Genomic DNA, 27,396 nt, shown 5'->3' with positions numbered 1-27,396 from the left:
TCTGTCTCCAGCCTCTCTCCTCTCTGTGTAGTAGACTGCCCCAGTGTCTCTCCTCTTTGTGCATTAGACTTCTCCAATGTCTGTCTCCAGCCTCTCTCCTCTCTGTGTATTAGACTGCTCCAGTGCCTGCCTCTCATTGGGTGATAGAGGGCCATAGACCAGGTTCCAGTCTTTACATTATGTGAGTGAGTACTCTAATATCTGAGTCATGTTAGCTCTAGAGACCCCTTTAATGAGCTATTCAACCCCTCTGCTCTCACCCTCTCTCACACCCTCCTGTGGTTTGCAGGGGCCCAACTACGGTCTCACCTCTCAGATTTGGTTTTACCATGGCAATGGTGATCTCAGAAGGGGGGGGGGGGGCAGTAGACCCTCACAACTCTATCGCTGGGACAATCGAAAGCCCCCCATTTCCCCCTCTCTAACACAAACACTCCTCTGGGGAAAGGGGAACAGAGGGATTTGGGGTTTAAAAGGGAAGTGAAAGCCAAGGGATTAGCATAAGGGCTTCAGACTAGTGGCGATAACGGTTCAATGTCCCCGATCCCAGAGAGACCAAGTTTACCATGGGTACATTAGAGGCCAACATAATGAATGGAAACCAGTGGTCTGTAACTGTCAATGGATGGAAACCAGTGGTCTGTAACTGTCAATGGATGGAAACCAGTGGTCTGTAACTGTCAATGGATGGAAACCAGTGGTCTGTAACTGTCAATGGATGGAAACCAGTGGTCTGTAACTGTCAATGGATGGAAACCAGTGGTCTGTAACTGTCAATGGATGGAAACCAGTGGTCTGTAACTGTCACTGGATGGAAACCAGTGGTCTGTAACTGTCAATGGATGGAAACCAGTGGTCTGTAACTGTCAATGGATGGAAACCAGTGGTCTGTAACTGTCAATGGATGGAAACCAGTGGTCTGTAACTGTCAATGGATGGAAACCAGTGGTCTGTAACTGTCAATGGATGGAAACCAGGGGTCTGTAACTGTCAATGGATGGAAACCAGTGGTCTGTAACTGTCAATGGATGGAAACCAGTGGTCTGTAACTGTCAATGGATGGAAACCAGTGGTCTGTAACTGTCACTGGATGGAAACCAGTGGTCTGTAACTGTCAATGGATGGAAACCAGTGGTCTGTAACTGTCAATGGATGGAAACCAGTGGTCTGTAACTGTCAATGGATGGAAACCAGTGGTCTGTAACTGTCAATGGATGGAAACCAGTGGTCTGTAACTGTCAATGGATGGAAACCAGTGGTCTGTAACTGTCAATGGATGGAAACCAGTGGTCTGTAACTGTCAATGGATGGAAACCAGTGGTCTGTAACTGTCAATGGATGGAAACCAGTGGTCTGTAACTGTCAATGGATGGAAACCAGTGGTCTGTAACTGTCAATGGATGGAAACCAGTGGTCTGTAACTGTCAATGGATGGAAACCAGTGGTCTGTAACTGTCAATGGATGGAAACCAGTGGTCTGTAACTGTCAATGGATGGAAACCAGTGGTCTGTAACTGTCACTGGATGGAAACCAGTGGTCTGTAACTGTCAATGGATGGAAACCAGTGGTCTGTAACTGTCAATGGATGGAAACCAGTGGTCTGTAACTGTCAATGGATGGAAACCAGTGGTCTGTAACTGTCAATGGATGGAAACCAGTGGTCTGTAACTGTCAATGGATGGAAACCAGTGGTCTGTAACTGTCAATGGATGGAAACCAGTGGTCTGTAACTGTCAATGGATGGAAACCAGTGGTCTGTAACTGTCAATGGATGGAAACCAGTGGTCTGTAACTGTCAATGGATGGAAACCAGGGGTCTGTAACTGTCAATGGATGGAAACCAGTGGTCTGTAACTGTCAATGGATGGAAACCAGTGGTCTGTAACTGTCAATGGATGGAAACCAGTGGTCTGTAACTGTCAATGGATGGAAACCAGTGGTCTGTAACTGTCAATGGATGGAAACCAGTGGTCTGTAACTGTCAATGGATGGAAACCAGTGGTCTGTAACTGTCAATGGATGGAAACCAGTGGTCTGTAACTGTCAATGGATGGAAACCAGTGGTCTGTAACTGTCAATGGATGGAAACCAGTGGTCTGTAACTGTCAATGGATGGAAACCAGTGGTCTGTAACTGTCAATGGATGGAAACCAGTGGTCTGTAACTGTCAATGGATGGAAACCAGTGGTCTGTAACTGTCAATGGATGGAAACCAGTGGTCTGTAACTGTCAATGGATGGAAACCAGTGGTCTGTAACTGTCAATGGATGGAAACCAGTGGTCTGTAACTGTCAATGGATGGAGCTGGATTGAGCTTGAACTAAAATCAAGAGTCAGACAAGGAATGGGAGACAGACAACACAGGAGTCAGACAAGGAATGGGAGACAGACAACACAGGAGTCAGACAAGGAATGGGAGACAGACAACACAGGAAGGTAAAAGTGATTTATTAGTTTAAATGTACATGTGGAAACCTTTCAGTTATAAACACTTAGAAAATCTGTCTATGCCGCTTTTCTTTGTCAGATAAAATAGATGAGTATTTTGACTCCAAAAAATAATGCCCATTTAACTATTGATTATGTTCTTGAGATGAAATAAAAATAAGTTGTTTTATTTATTTATCTAGATAAGACAGTGGGAGTTAAATAAGGCTGTTTTTTTCTCCTGCTAAAAACATCTGGACTTCTGAAACATCAAAACATGCCTCTTCAGACCGGTGAAAACAACCAATAATATTTAGACAGGAGAAAACATTATTTAGACAGGTGAAAACAACCAATAATATTTAGACAGGAGAAAACATTAATTAGACAGGAGAAAACATTAATTAGACAGGAGAAAACATTATTTAGACAGGATAAAACATTAATTAGACAGGAGAAAACATTATTTAGACAGGAGAAAACATTATTTAGACAGGAGAAAACATTATTTAGACAAGATAAAACATTATTTAGACAGAAGAAAACATTATTTAGACAGGTGAAAACCACAGATATTATTTCCTTATCCGTTATCTATAGTCCTCCATCTCTCTGTCCACCATGGCCCAGCTAAAGCCTTCTGAATATTCTGGTTTCTAGCTACAGCTCAGTCTAGTACAGGAAGACCTGGCTGACTGTTCTAGTCCACGTCGCTCTAGTCCACGCCGCTCTGGTCCACGTCGCTCTGGTCCACGCCGCTCTGGTCCACGTCGCTCTGGTCCACGTCGCTCTGGTCCACGTCGCTCTGGTCCACGCCGCTCTGGTCCACGCCGCTCTGGTCCACGCCGCTCTGGTCCACGTCGCTCTGGTCCACGTCGCTCTGGTCCACGTCGCTCTGGTCCACGCCGCTCTGGTCCACGCCGCTCTGGTCCACGCCGCTCTGGTCCACGCCGCTCTGGTCCACGTCGCTCTGGTCCACGCCGCTCTGGTCCACGCCGCTCTGGTCCACGCCGCTCTGGTCCACGCCGCTCTGGTCCACGCCGCTCTGGTCCACGTCGCTCTGGTCCACGCCGCTCTGGTCCACGTCGCTCTGGTCCACGCCGCTCTGGTCCACGCCGCTCTGGTCCACGTCGCTCTGGTCCACGCCACTCTGGTCCACGTCACTCTGGTCCATGTCAGAAGTTGTCTACCTCTTTAGCTGAACATGAGCTGGATATGAGAACCATTCAATAGTCTTCAATATTTCCATCAATCATCTGCAGAATGGAGAACAATCTACTCTGTTTTTAATAATAACAACAACAACAAATCAAATACTGACTGTACTATAGCACATAAACAATTGTTTAGAGACTGGAAATCAATAGAAGAGGGATATTTTGGTGGGACTTCAGGTATTCAATTTGAATGTGAAATATTTAAAAATACATATTCTTCGAAATTATACGTCAATGTTATTATATTGATTGAATAACTTAGAAAATAACAACTCATTTCTATTTCCAGATGGGCATAATTTAAATATATTAGCATGAAATTACCCTCTATCCAACCAGTGCTTTCTGAGGTACCTCTACAAAGAGAATTTGTAAATCGCCCCCATCACATTCTCCCATCACATTCTCCCATCACAATCCCCCATCACAATCCCCCATCACATTCTCCCATCACAATCCCCCATCACAATCCCCCATCACAATCCCCCATCACAATCCCCCATCACAATCTCCCATCACAATCTCCCATCACAATCCCCCATCACAATCCCCCATCACAATCCCCCATCACAATCTCCCATCACAATCCCCCATCACAATCTCCCATCACAATCCCCCATCACAATCCCCCATCACAATCTCCCATCACAATCCCCCATCACAATCCCCCATCACAATCCCCCATCACAATCTCCCATCACAATCCCCCATCACAATCTCCCATCACAATCCCCCATCACAATCCCCCATCACAATCCCCCATCACAATCCCCCATCACAATCTCCCATCACAATCTCCCATCACAATCCCCCATCACAATCCCCCATCACAATCCCCCATCACAATCTCCCATCACAATCCCCCATCACATTCCCCCATCACAATCTCCCATCACAATCTCCCATCACAATCCCCCATCACAATCCCCCATCACAATCCCCCATCACAATCTCCCATCACAATCCCCCATCACAATCCCCCATCACAATCCCCCATCACAATCCCCCATCACAATCCCCCATCACAATCCCCCATCACAATCCCCCATCACAATCCCCCATCACAATCTCCCATCACAATCCCCCATCACAATCCCCCATCACAATCCCCCATCACAATCTCCCATCAAATTTCACAATGGCTTTTACATGCAGCACTACTTATTCATGATTGAACATCTAGAATATAAAACACAATTGCAGAAATGAATTAACCAAATGCATATTTATTTCACAAATCAAAATACGTTTGATGTAGATATGTGGATTTCTGACAGCCACGTTTCTTTAAATGATCTAATGGAAACATCAACATATTCTGACCCCCACGAAGGGGAACACCAACTGTAAGTAGACTGGTTTCTATTCTGTCTTGTCATTGCCGTGTCAGTGCGTCTAATCTCCACCGATATATATATATCAACTTTAATAAGCAGGTGGGTCAAAAACAAATTTGTCCCATGTCTACGATTTTGTCGATACCCCCATTCGTCTGAGACATCGTTTCACACTTTTCCCCGATAGTAAAGAACAGGAGAAAAGATTGTTTGTACAGATAATCGTGTGAATATGGTCCTTTTTCTATTTAGAGAGCAATCTCTGGGCAATCAGTTGACAAATAGATGACCCACTTCACAAACACAGACACATAATGACACAGCTGTATTCTGAGACGGGCCTCATCTACTTCACAAACACAGACACATAATGACACAGCTGTATTCTGAGACGGGCCTGATCTACTTCACAAACACAGACACATAATGACACAGCTGTATTCTGAGACGGGCCTGATCTACTTCACAAACACAGACACATAATGACACAGCTGTATTCTGAGACGGGCCTGATCTACTTCTCAAACACAGACACATAATGACACAGCTGTATTCTGAGACGGGCCTGATCTACTTCACAAACACAGACACATAATGACACAGCTGTATTCTGAGACGGGCCTGATCTACTTCACAAACACAGACACATAATGACACAGCTGTATTCTGAGACGGGCCTGATCTACTTCTCAAACACAGACACATAATGACACAGCTGTATTCTGAGACGGGCCTGATCTACTTCACAAACACAGACACATAATGACACAGCTGTATCCTGAGACGGGCCTGATCTACTTCTCAAACACAGACACATAATGACACAGCTGTATTCTGAGACGGGCCTGATCTACTTCACAAACACAGACACATAATGACACAGCTGTATCCTGAGACGGGCCTGATCTACTTCTCAAACACAGACACATAATGACACAGCTGTATTCTGAGACGGGCCTGATCTACTTCTCAAACACAGACACATAATGACACAGCTGTATTCTGAGACGGGCCTGATCTACTTCACAGACACATAATGACACAGCTGTATCCTGAGACGGGCCTGATCTACTTCACAGACACATAATGACACAGCTGTATTCTGAGACGGGCCTGATCTACTTCACAGACACAGACACATAATGACACAGCTGTATTCTGAGACGGGCCTGATCTACTTCTCAAACACAGACACATAATGACACAGCTGTATCCTGAGACGGGCCTGATCTACTTCACAGACACAGACACATAATGACACAGCTGTATTCTGAGACGGGCCTGATCTACTTCTCAAACACAGACACATAATGACACAGCTGTATCCTGAGACGGGCCTGATCTACTTCTCAAACACAGACAAATAATGACACAGCTGTATTCTGAGACGGGCCTGAGCCTTGCAACATTCATGAACTTACTTTCAAGCCTAATTGAAGTCAGTCAGTCAGTCAGTCAAGCAGTCAAGCAATCAGTCAGTCAAGTAATCAGTCAGCCAGTCAAGCAAGCAATCAGTCAGTCAGTCAGTCAAGCAATCCGTCAGTCAGTCAAGCAATCAGTCAGTCAACCAACCAACCAACCAATCACGTCCACTTGAAGATCCTCCTGATGAGTCTGACCAGTGAGTTGTCCCAAACAGCCTGTGAGGTCCTCTCCCATAGGCTATCCTCTTTCCACATGCCCCGCCCCTTCCGCTCGGCCTTGACCTCTGCCTTGAGCAGCCGTTGGTGGAGCCGCAGGTAAAGGTGGGACTGAGGGTGGAGTCCAGAGACTGGGACAGTGCGTGCCAGACCCAACCTCAACACCTCCTCATTCAGACACAGACTCCTCAATGACCCCTGAGGGAGAGAGAACAGAGGGAGGTTAATAACACATCTGTAGGTTGACCACACAGCAACTGACCCAGTTACCAGAGACCAGACCGCAACTGACCCCGTTACCAGAAACCAGACAGCAACTGACCCCGTTACCAGAAAACAGACAGCAACTGACCCCGTTACCAGAAACCAGACAGCAACTGACCCCGTTACCAGAGACCAGACAGCAACTGACCCCGTTACCAGAGACCAGACAGCAACTGACCCCGTTACCAGAGACCAGACAGCAGCAAAACCTGTTACCAGAGACCAGACAGCAGCTAAACCTGTTACCAGAGACCAGACAGCAACTGACCCTGTGTTTTCCAGAAATCCTGGTGAATGACAGATTTCCTGGTTATCCTGGGAAATCTCCAACCGGAACTTTGAGAAAACCATGGAATTTATTGCAAATTCCCTGAATTTTGAAACCCTGCTGACAAACGCAGACAGCAACTGACCGCGCAGACAGACACAGACAGTAACTGACCCGGCCGACAGACACCAGACAGCTATTGACCCGACTGACAGACACCAGACAGTAACTGACCCGGCCGACAGACACCAGACAGTAACTGACCCGGCCAACAGACACCAGACAGTAACTGACCCGGCCGACAGACACAGACAGCTATTGACCCGACTGACAGACACCAGACAGTAACTGACCCGGCCGACAGACACCAGACAGTAACTGACCCGGCCGACAGACACCAGACAGCTATTGACCCGACTGACAGACACCAGACAGTAACTGACCCGGCCGACAGACACCAGACAGTAACTGACCCGGCCGACAGACACCAGACAGTAACTGACCCGGCCGACAGACACAGACAGCTATTGACCCGACTGACAGACACCAGACATTAACTGACCCGGCCGACAGACACCAGACAGTAACTGACCCGGCCGACAGACACCAGACAGTAACTGACCCGGCCGACAGACACAGACAGCTACTGACCCGACTGACAGACACCAGACAGTAACTGACCCGGCCGACAGACACCAGACAGTAACTGACCCGGCCGACAGACACCAGACAGTAACTGACCCGGCCGACAGACACAGACAGCTATTGACCCGACTGACAGACAACAGACAGTAACTGACCCGGCCGACAGACACCAGACAGTAACTGACCCGGCCGACAGACACCAGACAGTAACTGACCCGGCCGACAGACACCAGACAGTAACTGACCCGGCCGACAGACACCAGACAGTAACTGACCCGGCCGACAGACACCAGACAGCTATTGACCCGACTGACAGACACCAGACAGTAACTGACCCGGCCGACAGACACCAGACAGTAACTGACCCGGCCGACAGACACAGACAGCTATTGACCCGACTGACAGACACCAGACAGTAACTGACCCGGCCGACAGACACCAGACAGTAACTGACCAGGCCGACAGACACCAGACAGTAACTGACCCGGCCGAAAGACACCAGACAGTAACTGACCCGGCCAACAGACACCAGACAGTAACTGACCCGACCAACAGACAGACAGTAACTGACCCGGCCAACAGACAGACAGTAACTGACCCGGCTAACAGACACCAGACAGTGCAGTGTCTCCTCCTCTCTGCTGACCAGTTTGAGCCACACCGTCTGGGCCGGGCTCAGGTGCTGCTCCAGCCACACCCTCCCCTCTGGGGTCAGCTCCACCCCCGCCAGGCGCACAGCCAGTGGATACACACGACCACCACCTGAGGAGAGAAGACCTGCCAGGTGAGACACATACGGTACACCTGAGGAGAGAAGACCTGCCAGGTGAGACACACATACGGTACACCTGAGGAGAGAAGACCTGTCAGGTGAGACACACGACCACCACCTGAGGAGAGAAGACCTGCCAGGTGAGACACACATACGGTACACCTGAGGAGAGAAGACCTGTCAGGTGAGACACACATACAGTACACCTGAGGAGAGAAGACCTGTCAGGTGAGACACACATACGGTACACCTGAGGAGAGAAGACCTGCCAGGTGAGACACACATACGGTACACCTGAGGAGAGAAGACCTGCCAGGTGAGACACACATACAGTACACCGGAGGAGAGAAGACCTGTCAGGTGAGACACACATACGGTACACCTGAGGAGAGAAGACCTGTTAGGTGAGACACACGACCACCACCTGAGGAGAGAAGACCTGCCAGGTGAGACACACATACAGTACACCTGAGGAGAGAAGACCTGTCAGGTGAGACACACATACGGTACACCTGAGGAGAGAAGACCTGCCAGGTGAGACACACATACAGTACACCTGAGGAGAGAAGACCTGTCAGGTGAGACACACGACCACCACCTGAGGAGAGAAGACCTGCCAGGTGAGACACACATACAGTACACCTGAGGAGAGAAGACCTGCCAGGTGAGACACACATACAGTACACCTGAGGAGAGAAGACCTGCCAGGTGAGACACACATACGGTACACCTGAGCTAAGGAATTCCTAGCCATGGCTGTGGTCTATTGCATAGACCTGAAGGTGGCACAGTCAGGAGCTTGACAAACTGAAAGACAGACGGTTGTAAGATATAGTATCAGACATGCACTATGCAAAGATGTACAACCACAGCAGTAGAGATACTGTATTACTGAAGGCACAGGCAAGGAAACACATGCCAAAACATTATTTTTTTTAAATAACTGTGGCCAGAGGTCAAGCCTGTGTCGTAAAACTACAGCAGGTCAAAGAGACAAAGCGATAGAGAGAGTCTACTAATCTCTTTAACTAGAGGAGAGCTTTCGTCTCCCTGGTCTCAGACGGAGCTGTAAGAGCACTTTCTAATACCCTCTAAGTCAGTTTGACTGCAGGGCAGAAGCATAACGTAATACTGCAGCTAGCCCTCTTCTCTAACAGGCTTACTATGCTAACTCCGTCCGATGAAGGGAGCTAAACTAAGTCTTGTACACGTTTATGGTCCAGTGCCCTTGAAAGCGGGCAGAAGGCATGACACTCACGTCTAGAAAAAATACATGTTGGTCTAAATTAGATAAAGATGAAAAAGATGTTGACGTTTCAGTCACAATGACCTTCATCAGACATCAAGCCATGATCCAATACCTATCAAATCAAATGAATTGGATTAAAATAGTGTTTACTTTGATTTTAGGAAACTATATATAAAACTGTCTCTACAGGAGAGAACAAACATTAGGTTGACTACGACACTTCATCAAAGCCAACCGTCTCTTCCACTAAATCAAACACTAAGCACAGTTAGAGACCAGCAGACAGTCTACGGCTGACAGTTATGTTAAAGAGACCAGCCGACACAGTTATGTTAAAGAGACCAGCTGACACAGTTATGTTGAAGAGACCAGCAGACACAGTTATGTTGAAGAGACCAGCAGACACAGTTATGTTGAAGAGACCAGCAGACACAGTTATGTTAAAGAGACCAGCTGACACAGTTATGTTGAAGAGACCAGCAGACACAGTTATGTTAAAGAGACCAGCTGACACAGTTATGTTGAAGAGACCAGCAGACACAGTTATGTTAAAGAGACCAGCAGACACAGTTATGTTAAAGAGACCAGCAGACACAGTTATGTTAGAGAGACCAGCAGACACAGTTATGTTAGAGAGACCAGCAGACACAGTTATGTTGAAGAGACCAGCAGACACAGTTATGTTAGAGAGACCAGCAGACACAGTTATGTTGAAGAGACCAGCAGACACAGTTATGTTAGAGAGACCAGCAGACACAGTTATGTTAGAGAGACCAGCAGACACAGTTATGTTAGAGACCAGCAGACACAGTTATGTTAGAGAGACCAGCAGACACAGTTATGTTGAAGAGACCAGCAGACACAGTTATGTTAAAGAGACCAGCAGACACAGTTATGTTAGAGAGACCAGCAGACACAGTTATGTTAGAGAGACCAGCAGACACAGTTATGTTAGAGAGACCAGCAGACACAGTTATGTTGAAGAGACCAGCAGACACAGTTATGTTAAAGAGACCAGCAGACACAGTTATGTTAGAGAGACCAGCAGACACAGTTATGTTAGAGAGACCAGCAGACACAGTTATGTTAGAGACCAGCAGACACAGTTATGTTGAAGAGACCAGCAGACACAGTTATGTTAAAGAGACCAGCAGACACAGTTATGTTAGAGACCAGCAGACACAGTTATGTTAGAGAGACCAGCAGACACAGTTATGTTAAAGAGACCAGCAGACACAGTTATGTTAGAGACCAGCAGACACAGTTATGTTAAAGAGACCAGCAGACACAGTTATGTTAGAGACCAGCAGACACAGTTATGTTAGAGAGACCAGCAGACACAGTTATGTTGAAGAGACCAGCAGACACAGTTATGTTAAAGAGACCAGCAGACACAGTTATGTTAAAGAGACCAGCCGACAGTCTACAGCAGACACAGTTATGTTAAAGAGACCAACAGACACAGTTATGTTAGAGACCAGCAGACACAGTTATGTTAGAGACCAGCAGACACAGTTATGTTAAAGAGACCAGCAGACACAGTTATGTTAAAGAGACCAGCAGACACAGTTATGTTAAAGAGACCAGCAGACACAGTTATGTTAGAGACCAGCAGACACAGTTATGTTAGAGACCAGCAGACACAGTTATGTTAAAGAGACCAACAGACACAGTTATGTTAGAGACCAGCAGACACAGTTATGTTAAAGAGACCAGCAGACACAGTTATGTTAAAGAGACCAGCAGACACAGTTATGTTAGAGACCAGCAGACACAGTTATGTTAGAGACCAGCCGACACAGTTATGTTAAAGAGACCAACAGACACAGTTATGTTAGAGACCAGCAGACACAGTTATGTTAAAGAGACCAACAGACACAGTTATGTTAAAGAGACCAACAGACACAGTTATGTTAGAGACCAGCAGACACAGTTATGTTAAAGAGACCAGCAGACACAGTTATGTTAGAGACCAGCAGACACAGTTATGTTAAAGAGACCAGCAGACACAGTTATGTTAAAGAGACCAGCAGACACAGTTATGTTAGAGACCAGCAGACACAGTTATGTTAGAGAGACCAGCAGACACAGTTATGTTGAAGAGACCAGCAGACACAGTTATGTTAGAGACCAGCAGACACAGTTATGTTAGAGACCAGCAGACACAGTTATGTTAAAGAGACCAGCAGACACAGTTATGTTAAAGAGACCAGCAGACACAGTTATGTTAGAGACCAGCAGACACAGTTATGTTAAAGAGACCAACAGACACAGTTATGTTAGAGACCAGCAGACACAGTTATGTTAAAGAGACCAGCAGACACAGTTATGTTAAAGAGACCAGCAGACACAGTTATGTTAGAGACCAGCAGACACAGTTATGTTAGAGACCAGCCGACACAGTTATGTTAAAGAGACCAACAGACACAGTTATGTTAGAGACCAGCAGACACAGTTATGTTAAAGAGACCAACAGACACAGTTATGTTAAAGAGACCAACAGACACAGTTATGTTAGAGACCAGCAGACACAGTTATGTTAAAGAGACCAGCAGACACAGTTATGTTAGAGACCAGCAGACACAGTTATGTTAAAGAGACCAGCAGACACAGTTATGTTAAAGAGACCAGCAGACACAGTTATGTTAGAGACCAGCAGACACAGTTATGTTAGAGAGACCAGCAGACACAGTTATGTTGAAGAGACCAGCAGACACAGTTATGTTAGAGACCAGCAGACACAGTTATGTTAGAGACCAGCAGACACAGTTATGTTAAAGAGACCAGCAGACACAGTTATGTTAAAGAGACCAGCAGACACAGTTATGTTAGAGACCAGCAGACACAGTTATGTTAAAGAGACCAGCAGACACAGTTATGTTAAAGACCACCTGACAGTCTACGGCTGACACAATCGGGCTCCTGAGTGGCACAGCGGTCTAAGGCACTGCATCTCAGTGCAAGAGGCGTCACTACAGACCCTGGTTCGAAAAAAGGCTGTATTACATCCGGCCGTGATTGGGAGTCCCATAGGGCGGCGCACAACTGGCCCAGCATCGACCGTCATTGTAAATAAGAATTTGATCTTAACTGACTTGCCTCGTTAAATCTAAATAAATACATTGAAATGTTAGAGACGGTTACGTAAGAGTGCAGCAGACGGTCTATGGGCAACAGTTATGACGCTCTAATAGGGATTAGTATAGATTTAAATGACTAATTGGGGACAGCTGAGTGAATGATGAGACTAGACTTTTCAACAGCTGGGAGGTGAATTCTAATCCTCATTATCATACTGTAATTGGCCTTTACCCTGTGGGCTCTGAGTGTGTTGGTAAACTTGAAGGGCATGTGACTCCATCCATTCTTCCCATACCTTTAGCCAGTAGGGGGTCTACCATACCTTTAGCCAGTAGGGGTCTACCATACCTTTAGCCAGTAGGGGGTCTTCCATACCTTTAGCCAGTAGGGGGTCTACCATACCTTTAGCCAGTAGGGGTCTACCATACCTTTAGCCAGAGGGAGTCTACCATACCTTTAGCCAGTAGGGGTCTACCATACATTTAGCCAGAGGGAGTCTACCATACCTTTAGCCAACAGGGGTCTACCATACCTTTAGCCAACAGGGGTCTACCATACCTTTAGCCAACAGGGGTCTACCATACCTTTAGCCAACAGGAGTCTACCATACCTTTAGCCAACAGGGGTCTACCATACCTTTAGCCAACAGGGGTCTACCATACCTTTAGCCAGTAGGGGTCTACCATACCTTTAGCCAGAGGGGGTCTACCATACCTTTAGCCAACAGGGGTCTACCATACCTTTAGCCAGAGGGGGTCTACCATACCTTTAGCCAGTAGGGGTCTACCATACCTTTAGCCAACAGGGGTCTACCATACCTTTAGCCAACAGGGGTCTACCATACCTTTAGCCAGTAAGGGTCTACCATACCTTTAGCCAACAGGGGTCTACCATACCTTTAGCCAGTAGGGGGTCTACCATACCTTTAGCCAGTAGGGGTCTACCATACCTTTAGCCAGTAGGGGTCTACCATACCTTTAGCCAGAGGGAGTCTACCATACCTTTAGCCAGTAGGGGTCTACCATACATTTAGCCAGAGGGAGTCTACCATACCTTTAGCCAACAGGGGTCTACCATACCTTTAGCCAACAGGGGTCTACCATACCTTTAGCCAACAGGGGTCTACCATACCTTTAGCCAACAGGAGTCTACCATACCTTTAGCCAACAGGGGTCTACCATACCTTTAGCCAACAGGGGTCTACCATACCTTTAGCCAGTAGGGGTCTACCATACCTTTAGCCAGAGGGGGTCTACCATACCTTTAGCCAACAGGGGTCTACCATACCTTTAGCCAGAGGGGGTCTACCATACCTTTAGCCAGTAGGGGTCTACCATACCTTTAGCCAACAGGGGTCTACCATACCTTTAGCCAACAGGGGTCTACCATACCTTTAGCCAGTAAGGGTCTACCATACCTTTAGCCAACAGGGGTCTACCATACCTTTAGCCAGTAGGGGGTCTACCATACCTTTAGCCAGTAGGGGTCTACCATACCTTTAGCCAGTAGGGGGTCTTCCATACCTTTAGCCAGTAGGGGGTCTACCATACCTTTAGCCAGTAGGGGTCTACCATACCTTTAGCCAGAGGGAGTCTACCATACCTTTAGCCAGTAGGGGTCTACCATACATTTAGCCAGAGGGAGTCTACCATACCTTTAGCCAACAGGGGTCTACCATACCTTTAGCCAACAGGGGTCTACCATACCTTTAGCCAACAGGGGTCTACCATACCTTTAGCCAACAGGAGTCTACCATACCTTTAGCCAACAGGGGTCTACCATACCTTTAGCCAACAGGGGTCTACCATACCTTTAGCCAGTAGGGGTCTACCATACCTTTAGCCAGAGAGGGTCTACCATACCTTTAGCCAACAGGGGTCTACCATACCTTTAGCCAGAGGGGGTCTACCATACCTTTAGCCAGTAGGGGTCTACCATACCTTTAGCCAACAGGGGTCTACCATACCTTTAGCCAACAGGGGTCTACCATACCTTTAGCCAGTAAGGGTCTACCATACCTTTAGCCAACAGGGGTCTACCATACCTTTAGCCAGTAGGGGGTCTACCATACCTTTAGCCAACAGGGGTCTACCATACCTTTAGCCAGTAGGGGTCTACCATACCTTTAGCCAACAGGGGTCTACCATACCTTTAGCCAACAGGGTCTACCATACCTTTAGCCAACAGGGGTCTACCATACCTTTAGCCAACAGGGGTCTACCATACCTTTAGCCAACAGGGGTCTACCATACCTTTAGCCAGTAGGGGTCTACCATACCTTTAGCTAACAGGGGTCTACCATACCTTTAGCCAGAGGGAGGTCTACCATACCTTTAGCCAGTAGGGGGTCTACCATACCTTTAGCCAGTAGGGGTCTACCATACCTTTAGCCAGTAGGGGTCTACCATACCTTTAGCCAACAGGGGTCTACCATACCTTTAGCCAACAGGGGTCTACCATACCTTTAGCCAGTAAGGGTCTACCATACCTTTAGCCAGTAGGGGTCTACCATACCTTTAGCCAGTAGGGGTCTACCATACCTTTAGCCAACAGGGGTCTACCATACCTTTAGCCAGTAGGGGTCTACCATACCTTTAGCCAGAGGGAGGTCTACCATACCTTTAGCCAGTAGGGGGTCTACCATACCTTTAGCCAGTAGGGGGTCTACCATACCTTTAGCCAACAGGGGTCTACCATACCTTTAGCCAACAGGGGTCTACCATACCTTTAGCCAGTAGGGGTCTACCATACCTTTAGCCAACAGGGGTCTACCATACCTTTAGCCAACAGGGGTCTACCATACCTTTAGCCAGTAAGGGTCTACCATACCTTTAGCCAGTAGGGGTCTACCATACCTTTAGCCAGTAGGGGGTCTACCATACCTTTAGCCAGTAGGGGTCTACCATACCTTTAGCCAACAGGGGGTCTACCATACCTTTAGCCAGTAGGGGTCTACCATACCTTTAGCCAGTAGGGGTCTACCATACCTTTAGCCAGTAGGGGTCTACCATACCTTTAGCCAGTAGGGGGTCTACCATACCTTTAGCCAACAGGGGTCTACCATACATTTAGCCAGTAGCGGTCTACCATACCTTTAGCCAGCAGGGGTCTACCATACCTTTAGCCAGCAGGGGTCTACCATACCTTTAGCCAGTAGGGGTCTACCATACCTTTAGCCAGTAGGGGTCTACCATACCTTTAGCCAGAGGGGGTCTACCATACCTTTAGCCAACAGGGGTCTACCATACCTTTAGCCAGTAGGGGTCTACCATACCTTTAGCCAGTAGGGGTCTACCATACCTTTAGCCAGAGGGGGTCTACCATACCTTTAGCCAACAGGTGTCTACCATACCTTTAGCCAGTAGGGGTCTACCATAACTTTAGCCAACAGGGGTCTACCATACCTTTAGCCAACAGGGGTCTACCATACATTTAGCCAGTAGCGGTCTACCATACCTTTAGCCAGCAGGGGTCTACCATACCTTTAGCCAGTAGGGGTCTACCATAACTTTAGCCAACAGGGGTCTACCATACCTTTAGCCAACAGGGGGTCTACCATACCTTTAGCCAGTAGGGGTCTACCATACCTTTAGCCAGTAGGGGTCTACCATACCTTTAGCCAGTAGGGGTCTACCATACCTTTAGCCAGTAGGGGGTCTACCATACCTTTAGCCAACAGGTGTCTACCATACCTTTAGCCAGTAGGGGTCTACCATAACTTTAGCCAACAGGGGTCTACCATGCCTTTAGCCAACAGGGGGTCTACCATACCTTTAGCCAGTAGGGGTCTACCATACCTTTAGCCAGTAGGGGTCTACCATACCTTTAGCCAGTAGGGGTCTACCATACCTTTAGCCAGTAGGGGTCTACCATACCTTTAGCCAGTAGGGGGTCTACCATACCTTTAGCCAACAGGGGTCTAACATACCTTTAGCCAACAGGGGTCTACCATACCTTTAGCCAGTAGGGGTCTACCATACCTTTAGCCAACAGGGGTCTACCATACCTTTAGCCAGTAGGGGGTCTTCCATACCTTTAGCCAACAGGGGTCTACCATACCTTTAGCCAGTAGGGGGTCTTCCATACCTTTAGCCAACAGGGGGTCTTCCATACCTTTAGCCAGTAGGGGGTCTTCCATACCTTTAGCCAACAGGGGTCTTCCATACCTTTAGCCAGTAGGGGGTCTACCATACCTTTAGCCAGTAGGGGGGTCTACCATACCTTTAGCCAACAGGGGTCTACCATACCTTTAGCCAATAGGGGGGTCTACCATACCTTTAGCCAGCAGGGGTCTACCATACCTTTAGCCAGTAGGGGTCTACCATACCTTTAGCCAGTAGGGGTCTACCATACCTTTAGCCAGAGGGGGTCTACCATACCTTTAGCCAACAGGGGTCTACCATACCTTTAGCCAGTAGGGGTCTACCATACCTTTAGCCAGTAGGGGTCTACCATACCTTTAGCCAGAGGGGGTCTACCATACCTTTAGCCAACAGGTGTCTACCATACCTTTAGCCAGTAGGGGTCTACCATAACTTTAGCCAACAGGGGTCTACCATACCTTTAGCCAACAGGGGGTCTACCATACCTTTAGCCAGTAGGGGTCTACCATACCTTTAGCCAGTAGGGGTCTACCATACCTTTAGCCAGTAGGGGTCTACCATACCTTTAGCCAGTAGGGGGTCTACCATACCTTTAGCCAACAGGTGTCTACCATACCTTTAGCCAGTAGGGGTCTACCATAACTTTAGCCAACAGGGGTCTACCATACCTTTAGCCAACAGGGGGTCTACCATACCTTTAGCCAGTAGGGGTCTACCATACCTTTAGCCAGTAGGGGTCTACCATACCTTTAGCCAGTAGGGGTCTACCATACCTTTAGCCAGTAGGGGGTCTACCATACCTTTAGCCAACAGGGGTCTAACATACCTTTAGCCAACAGGGGTCTACCATACCTTTAGCCAGTAGGGGTCTACCATACCTTTAGCCAACAGGGGTCTACCATACCTTTAGCCAGTAGGGGGTCTTCCATACCTTTAGCCAACAGGGGTCTACCATACCTTTAGCCAGTAGGGGGTCTTCCATACCTTTAGCCAACAGGGGGTCTTCCATACCTTTAGCCAGTAGGGGGTCTTCCATACCTTTAGCCAACAGGGGTCTTCCATACCTTTAGCCAGTAGGGGGTCTACCATACCTTTAGCCAGTAGGGGGGTCTACCATACCTTTAGCCAACAGGGGTCTACCATACCTTTAGCCAATAGGGGGGTCTACCATACCTTTAGCCAGTAGGGGTCTACCATACCTTTAGCCAGTAGGGGGTCTTCCATACCTTTAGCCAGTAGGGGGTCTTCCATACCTTTAGCCAACAGGGGGTCTACCATACCTTTAGCCAGTAGGGGGTCTTCCATACCTTTAGCCAGTAGGGGTCTTCTGTACCTTTAGCCAGTAGGGGTCTTCTGTACCTTTAGCCAGTAGGGGGTCTTCCATACCTTTAGCCAGTAGGGGGTCTTCCATACCTTTAGCCAGTAGGGGGTCTTCCATACCTTTAGCCAACAGGGGGTCTACCATACCTTTAGCCAGTAGGGGGTCTTCCATACCTTTAGCCAACAGGGGTCTTCCATACCTTTAGCCAGTAGGGGGTCTACCATACCTTTAGCCAGTAGGGGGGTCTACCATACCTTTAGCCAACAGGGGTCTACCATACCTTTAGCCAGTAGGGGTCTTCCATACCTTTAGCCAGTAGGGGTCTACCATACCTTTAGCCAGTAGGGGGTCTTCCATACCTTTAGCCAGTAGGGGGTCTTCCATACCTTTAGCCAACAGGGGGTCTACCATACCTTTAGCCAGTAGGGGGTCTTCCATACCTTTAGCCAGTAGGGGTCTTCTGTACCTTTAGCCAGTAGGGGTCTTCTGTACCTTTAGCCAGTAGGGGGTCTTCCATACCTTTAGCCAGTAGGGGGTCTTCCATACCTTTAGCCAGTAGGGGGTCTTCCATACCTTTAGCCAACAGGGGGTCTACCATACCTTTAGCCAGTAGGGGTCTACCATACCTTTAGCCAGTAGGGGTCTACCATACCTTTAGCCAGTAGGGGTCTACCATACCTTTAGCCAGTAGGGGGTCTACCATACCTTTAGCCAACAGGGGTCTACCATACATTTAGCCAGTAGCGGTCTACCATACCTTTAGCCAGCAGGGGTCTACCATACCTTTAGCCAGCAGGGGTCTACCATACCTTTAGCCAGTAGGGGTCTACCATACCTTTAGCCAGTAGGGGTCTACCATACCTTTAGCCAGAGGGGGTCTACCATACCTTTAGCCAACAGGGGTCTACCATACCTTTAGCCAGTAGGGGTCTACCATACCTTTAGCCAGTAGGGGTCTACCATACCTTTAGCCAGAGGGGGTCTACCATACCTTTAGCCAACAGGTGTCTACCATACCTTTAGCCAGTAGGGGTCTACCATAACTTTAGCCAACAGGGGTCTACCATACCTTTAGCCAACAGGGGGTCTACCATACCTTTAGCCAGTAGGGGTCTACCATACCTTTAGCCAGTAGGGGTCTACCATACCTTTAGCCAGTAGGGGGTCTACCATACCTTTAGCCAACAGGGGTCTAACATACCTTTAGCCAACAGGGGTCTACCATACCTTTAGCCAGTAGGGGTCTACCATACCTTTAGCCAACAGGGGTCTACCATACCTTTAGCCAGTAGGGGGTCTTCCATACCTTTAGCCAACAGGGGTCTACCATACCTTTAGCCAGTAGGGGGTCTTCCATACCTTTAGCCAACAGGGGGTCTTCCATACCTTTAGCCAGTAGGGGGTCTTCCATACCTTTAGCCAACAGGGGTCTTCCATACCTTTAGCCAGTAGGGGGTCTACCATACCTTTAGCCAGTAGGGGGGTCTACCATACCTTTAGCCAACAGGGGTCTACCATACCTTTAGCCAATAGGGGGGTCTACCATACCTTTAGCCAGCAGGGGTCTACCATACCTTTAGCCAGTAGGGGTCTACCATACCTTTAGCCAGTAGGGGTCTACCATACCTTTAGCCAGAGGGGGTCTACCATACCTTTAGCCAACAGGGGTCTACCATACCTTTAGCCAACAGGGGTCTACCATACCTTTAGCCAGTAGGGGTCTACTATACCTTTAGCCAGTAGGGGTCTACCATACCTTTAGCCAGAGGGGGTCTACCATACCTTTAGCCAGTAGGGGTCTACCATACCTTTAGCCAGTAGGGGTCTACCATACCTTTAGCCAGAGGGGGTCTACCATACCTTTAGCCAACAGGGGTCTACCATACCTTTAGCCAGTAGGGGTCTACCATACCTTTAGCCAGTAGGGGTCTACCATACCTTTAGCCAGAGGGGGTCTACCATACCTTTAGCCAACAGGTGTCTACCATACCTTTAGCCAGTAGGGGTCTACCATAACTTTAGCCAACAGGGGTCTACCATACCTTTAGCCAACAGGGGGTCTACCATACCTTTAGCCAGTAGGGGTCTACCATACCTTTAGCCAGTAGGGGTCTACCATACCTTTAGCCAACAGGGGTCTAACATACCTTTAGCCAACAGGGGTCTACCATACCTTTAGCCAGTAGGGGTCTACCATACCTTTAGCCAACAGGGGTCTACCATACCTTTAGCCAGTAGGGGGTCTTCCATACCTTTAGCCAACAGGGGTCTACCATACCTTTAGCCAGTAGGGGTCTACCATACCTTTAGCCAGAGGGGGTCTACCATACCTTTAGCCAACAGGTGTCTACCATACCTTTAGCCAGTAGGGGTCTACCATAACTTTAGCCAACAGGGGTCTACCATACCTTTAGCCAACAGGGGGTCTACCATACCTTTAGCCAGTAGGGGTCTACCATACCTTTAGCCAGTAGGGGTCTACCATACCTTTAGCCAGTAGGGGGTCTACCATACCTTTAGCCAACAGGGGTCTAACATACCTTTAGCCAACAGGGGTCTACCATACCTTTAGCCAGTAGGGGTCTACCATACCTTTAGCCAACAGGGGTCTACCATACCTTTAGCCAGTAGGGGGTCTTCCATACCTTTAGCCAACAGGGGTCTACCATACCTTTAGCCAGTAGGGGGTCTTCCATACCTTTAGCCAACAGGGGGTCTTCCATACCTTTAGCCAGTAGGGGGTCTTCCATACCTTTAGCCAACAGGGGTCTTCCATACCTTTAGCCAGTAGGGGGTCTACCATACCTTTAGCCAGTAGGGGGTCTTCCATACCTTTAGCCAACAGGGGTCTACCATACCTTTAGCCAGTAGGGGGTCTTCCATACCTTTAGCCAACAGGGGTCTACCATACCTTTAGCCAGTAGGGGGTCTTCCATACCTTTAGCCAACAGGGGGTCTTCCATACCTTTAGCCAGTAGGGGGTCTTCCATACCTTTAGCCAACAGGGGTCTTCCATACCTTTAGCCAGTAGGGGGTCTACCATACCTTTAGCCAGTAGGGGGGTCTACCATACCTTTAGCCAACAGGGGTCTACCATACCTTTAGCCAATAGGGGGGTCTACCATACCTTTAGCCAACAGGGGTCTACCATACCTTTAGCCAGTAGGGGGTCTTCCATACCTTTAGCCAACAGGGGTCTACCATACCTTTAGCCAGTAGGGGTCTTCCATACCTTTAGCCAGTAGGGGTCTACCATACCTTTAGCCAGTAGGGGGTCTTCCATACCTTTAGCCAGTAGGGGGTCTTCCATACCTTTAGCCAACAGGGGGTCTACCATACCTTTAGCCAGTAGGGGGTCTTCCATACCTTTAGCCAGTAGGGGTCTTCTGTACCTTTAGCCAGTAGGGGGTCTTCCATACCTTTAGCCAGTAGGGGGTCTTCCATACCTTTAGCCAGTAGGGGGTCTTCCATACCTTTAGCCAACAGGGGGTCTACCATACCTTTAGCCAGTAGGGGTCTACCATACCTTTAGCCAGTAGGGGTCTACCATACCTTTAGCCAGTAGGGGTCTACCATACCTTTAGCCAGTAGGGGTCTACCATACCTTTAGCCAGTAGGGGGTCTACCATACCTTTAGCCAACAGGGGTCTACCATACATTTAGCCAGTAGCGGTCTACCATACCTTTAGCCAGCAGGGGTCTACCATACCTTTAGCCAGCAGGGGTCTACCATACCTTTAGCCAGTAGGGGTCTACCATACCTTTAGCCAGTAGGGGTCTACCATACCTTTAGCCAGAGGGGGTCTACCATACCTTTAGCCAACAGGGGTCTACCATACCTTTAGCCAGTAGGGGTCTACCATACCTTTAGCCAGTAGGGGTCTACCATACCTTTAGCCAGAGGGGGTCTACCATACCTTTAGCCAACAGGTGTCTACCATACCTTTAGCCAGTAGGGGTCTACCATAACTTTAGCCAACAGGGGTCTACCATACCTTTAGCCAACAGGGGGTCTACCATACCTTTAGCCAGTAGGGGTCTACCATACCTTTAGCCAGTAGGGGTCTACCATACCTTTAGCCAGTAGGGGGTCTACCATACCTTTAGCCAACAGGGGTCTACCATACATTTAGCCAGTAGCGGTCTACCATACCTTTAGCCAGCAGGGGTCTACCATACCTTTAGCCAGCAGGGGTCTACCATACCTTTAGCCAGTAGGGGTCTACCATACCTTTAGCCAGTAGGGGTCTACCATACCTTTAGCCAGAGGGGGTCTACCATACCTTTAGCCAACAGGGGTCTACCATACCTTTAGCCAGTAGGGGTCTACCATACCTTTAGCCAGTAGGGGTCTACCATACCTTTAGCCAGAGGGGGTCTACCATACCTTTAGCCAACAGGTGTCTACCATACCTTTAGCCAGTAGGGGTCTACCATAACTTTAGCCAACAGGGGTCTACCATACCTTTAGCCAACAGGGGGTCTACCATACCTTTAGCCAGTAGGGGTCTACCATACCTTTAGCCAGTAGGGGTCTACCATACCTTTAGCCAACAGGGGTCTAACATACCTTTAGCCAACAGGGGTCTACCATACCTTTAGCCAGTAGGGGTCTACCATACCTTTAGCCAACAGGGGTCTACCATACCTTTAGCCAGTAGGGGGTCTTCCATACCTTTAGCCAACAGGGGTCTACCATACCTTTAGCCAGTAGGGGTCTACCATACCTTTAGCCAGAGGGGGTCTACCATACCTTTAGCCAACAGGTGTCTACCATACCTTTAGCCAGTAGGGGTCTACCATAACTTTAGCCAACAGGGGTCTACCATACCTTTAGCCAACAGGGGGTCTACCATACCTTTAGCCAGTAGGGGTCTACCATACCTTTAGCCAGTAGGGGTCTACCATACCTTTAGCCAGTAGGGGGTCTACCATACCTTTAGCCAACAGGGGTCTAACATACCTTTAGCCAACAGGGGTCTACCATACCTTTAGCCAGTAGGGGTCTACCATACCTTTAGCCAACAGGGGTCTACCATACCTTTAGCCAGTAGGGGGTCTTCCATACCTTTAGCCAACAGGGGTCTACCATACCTTTAGCCAGTAGGGGGTCTTCCATACCTTTAGCCAACAGGGGGTCTTCCATACCTTTAGCCAGTAGGGGGTCTTCCATACCTTTAGCCAACAGGGGTCTTCCATACCTTTAGCCAGTAGGGGGTCTACCATACCTTTAGCCAGTAGGGGGGTCTACCATACCTTTAGCCAACAGGGGTCTACCATACCTTTAGCCAATAGGGGGGTCTACCATACCTTTAGCCAGCAGGGGTCTACCATACCTTTAGCCAGTAGGGGTCTACCATACCTTTAGCCAGTAGGGGTCTACCATACCTTTAGCCAGAGGGGGTCTACCATACCTTTAGCCAACAGGGGTCTACCATACCTTTAGCCAGTAGGGGTCTACTATACCTTTAGCCAGTAGGGGTCTACCATACCTTTAGCCAGAGGGGGTCTACCATACCTTTAGCCAGTAGGGGTCTACCATACCTTTAGCCAGTAGGGGTCTACCATACCTTTAGCCAGAGGGGGTCTACCATACCTTTAGCCAACAGGGGTCTACCATACCTTTAGCCAGTAGGGGTCTACCATACCTTTAGCCAGTAGGGGTCTACCATACCTTTAGCCAGAGGGGGTCTACCATACCTTTAGCCAACAGGTGTCTACCATACCTTTAGCCAGTAGGGGTCTACCATAACTTTAGCCAACAGGGGTCTACCATACCTTTAGCCAACAGGGGGTCTACCATACCTTTAGCCAGTAGGGGTCTACCATACCTTTAGCCAGTAGGGGTCTACCATACCTTTAGCCAACAGGGGTCTAACATACCTTTAGCCAACAGGGGTCTACCATACCTTTAGCCAGTAGGGGTCTACCATACCTTTAGCCAACAGGGGTCTACCATACCTTTAGCCAGTAGGGGGTCTTCCATACCTTTAGCCAACAGGGGTCTACCATACCTTTAGCCAGTAGGGGTCTACCATACCTTTAGCCAGAGGGGGTCTACCATACCTTTAGCCAACAGGTGTCTACCATACCTTTAGCCAGTAGGGGTCTACCATAACTTTAGCCAACAGGGGTCTACCATACCTTTAGCCAACAGGGGGTCTACCATACCTTTAGCCAGTAGGGGTCTACCATACCTTTAGCCAGTAGGGGTCTACCATACCTTTAGCCAGTAGGGGGTCTACCATACCTTTAGCCAACAGGGGTCTAACATACCTTTAGCCAACAGGGGTCTACCATACCTTTAGCCAGTAGGGGTCTACCATACCTTTAGCCAACAGGGGTCTACCATACCTTTAGCCAGTAGGGGGTCTTCCATACCTTTAGCCAACAGGGGTCTACCATACCTTTAGCCAGTAGGGGGTCTTCCATACCTTTAGCCAACAGGGGGTCTTCCATACCTTTAGCCAACAGGGGTCTACCATACCTTTAGCCAGTAGGGGTCTACCATACCTTTAGCCAGTAGGGGTCTACCATACCTTTAGCCAGAGGGGGTCTACCATACCTTTAGCCAACAGGTGTCTACCATACCTTTAGCCAGTAGGGGTCTACCATAACTTTAGCCAACAGGGGTCTACCATACCTTTAGCCAACAGGGGGTCTACCATACCTTTAGCCAGTAGGGGTCTACCATACCTTTAGCCAGTAGGGGTCTACCATACCTTTAGCCAACAGGGGTCTAACATACCTTTAGCCAACAGGGGTCTACCATACCTTTAGCCAGTAGGGGTCTACCATACCTTTAGCCAACAGGGGTCTACCATACCTTTAGCCAGTAGGGGGTCTTCCATACCTTTAGCCAACAGGGGTCTACCATACCTTTAGCCAGTAGGGGTCTACCATACCTTTAGCCAGAGGGGGTCTACCATACCTTTAGCCAACAGGTGTCTACCATACCTTTAGCCAGTAGGGGTCTACCATAACTTTAGCCAACAGGGGTCTACCATACCTTTAGCCAACAGGGGGTCTACCATACCTTTAGCCAGTAGGGGTCTACCATACCTTTAGCCAGTAGGGGTCTACCATACCTTTAGCCAGTAGGGGGTCTACCATACCTTTAGCCAACAGGGGTCTAACATACCTTTAGCCAACAGGGGTCTACCATACCTTTAGCCAGTAGGGGTCTACCATACCTTTAGCCAACAGGGGTCTACCATACCTTTAGCCAGTAGGGGGTCTTCCATACCTTTAGCCAACAGGGGTCTACCATACCTTTAGCCAGTAGGGGGTCTTCCATACCTTTAGCCAACAGGGGGTCTTCCATACCTTTAGCCAGTAGGGGGTCTTCCATACCTTTAGCCAACAGGGGTCTTCCATACCTTTAGCCAGTAGGGGGTCTACCATACCTTTAGCCAGTAGGGGGGTCTACCATACCTTTAGCCAACAGGGGTCTACCATACCTTTAGCCAATAGGGGGGTCTACCATACCTTTAGCCAGCAGGGGTCTACCATACCTTTAGCCAGTAGGGGTCTACCATACCTTTAGCCAGTAGGGGTCTACCATACCTTTAGCCAGAGGGGGTCTACCATACCTTTAGCCAACAGGGGTCTACCATACCTTTAGCCAGTAGGGGTCTACTATACCTTTAGCCAGTAGGGGTCTACCATACCTTTAGCCAGAGGGGGTCTACCATACCTTTAGCCAGTAGGGGTCTACCATACCTTTAGCCAGTAGGGGTCTACCATACCTTTAGCCAGAGGGGGTCTACCATACCTTTAGCCAACAGGGGTCTACCATACCTTTAGCCAGTAGGGGTCTACCATACCTTTAGCCAGTAGGGGTCTACCATACCTTTAGCCAGAGGGGGTCTACCATACCTTTAGCCAACAGGTGTCTACCATACCTTTAGCCAGTAGGGGTCTACCATAACTTTAGCCAACAGGGGTCTACCATACCTTTAGCCAACAGGGGGTCTACCATACCTTTAGCCAGTAGGGGTCTACCATACCTTTAGCCAGTAGGGGTCTACCATACCTTTAGCCAACAGGGGTCTAACATACCTTTAGCCAACAGGGGTCTACCATACCTTTAGCCAGTAGGGGTCTACCATACCTTTAGCCAACAGGGGTCTACCATACCTTTAGCCAGTAGGGGGTCTTCCATACCTTTAGCCAACAGGGGTCTACCATACCTTTAGCCAGTAGGGGTCTACCATACCTTTAGCCAGAGGGGGTCTACCATACCTTTAGCCAACAGGTGTCTACCATACCTTTAGCCAGTAGGGGTCTACCATAACTTTAGCCAACAGGGGTCTACCATACCTTTAGCCAACAGGGGGTCTACCATACCTTTAGCCAGTAGGGGTCTACCATACCTTTAGCCAGTAGGGGTCTACCATACCTTTAGCCAGTAGGGGGTCTACCATACCTTTAGCCAACAGGGGTCTAACATACCTTTAGCCAACAGGGGTCTACCATACCTTTAGCCAGTAGGGGTCTACCATACCTTTAGCCAACAGGGGTCTACCATACCTTTAGCCAGTAGGGGGTCTTCCATACCTTTAGCCAACAGGGGTCTACCATACCTTTAGCCAGTAGGGGGTCTTCCATACCTTTAGCCAACAGGGGGTCTTCCATACCTTTAGCCAGTAGGGGGTCTTCCATACCTTTAGCCAACAGGGGTCTTCCATACCTTTAGCCAGTAGGGGGTCTACCATACCTTTAGCCAGTAGGGGGGTCTACCATACCTTTAGCCAACAGGGGTCTACCATACCTTTAGCCAATAGGGGGGTCTACCATACCTTTAGCCAGCAGGGGTCTACCATACCTTTAGCCAGTAGGGGTCTACCATACCTTTAGCCAGTAGGGGTCTACCATACCTTTAGCCAGAGGGGGTCTACCATACCTTTAGCCAACAGGGGTCTACCATACCTTTAGCCAGTAGGGGTCTACTATACCTTTAGCCAGTAGGGGTCTACCATACCTTTAGCCAGAGGGGGTCTACCATACCTTTAGCCAACAGGTGTCTACCATACCTTTAGCCAGTAGGGGTCTACCATAACTTTAGCCAA

General features: G+C 48.6%; 1 protein-coding gene across 2 annotated transcripts in view; it reads right to left on the bottom strand.

Annotated features, from left to right (window-relative positions):
- Positions 1-4,851: 4,851 nt before the first annotated feature.
- miso1 (mitochondrial inner membrane subdomain organizer 1) overlaps positions 4,852-27,396 on the bottom strand; it is a 30,534-nt gene continuing 7,989 nt past the window's right edge. For both annotated transcript variants that reach the window (XM_090218959.1, XM_090218960.1), the window contains 2 exons: positions 8,398-8,561; positions 4,852-6,820 (listed from right to left, as the gene is read on the bottom strand). In XM_090218959.1, the coding sequence (XP_090075085.1) occupies positions 6,566-6,820; positions 8,398-8,561 (419 nt within the window). In that variant the 3' untranslated portion in view covers positions 4,852-6,565. The remainder of the gene's footprint in view (positions 6,821-8,397; positions 8,562-27,396) is intronic.

This window comes from Oncorhynchus mykiss, chromosome 24 (genome assembly GCF_057628025.1).
Source record: "Oncorhynchus mykiss isolate SJ-2025 chromosome 24, ASM5762802v1, whole genome shotgun sequence".
Classification (NCBI taxonomy): domain Eukaryota; kingdom Metazoa; phylum Chordata; class Actinopteri; order Salmoniformes; family Salmonidae; genus Oncorhynchus; species Oncorhynchus mykiss.
The sequence above is the reverse complement of the archived record's forward strand: the minus strand, read 5'-3'. Positions and strand labels throughout refer to the sequence as shown.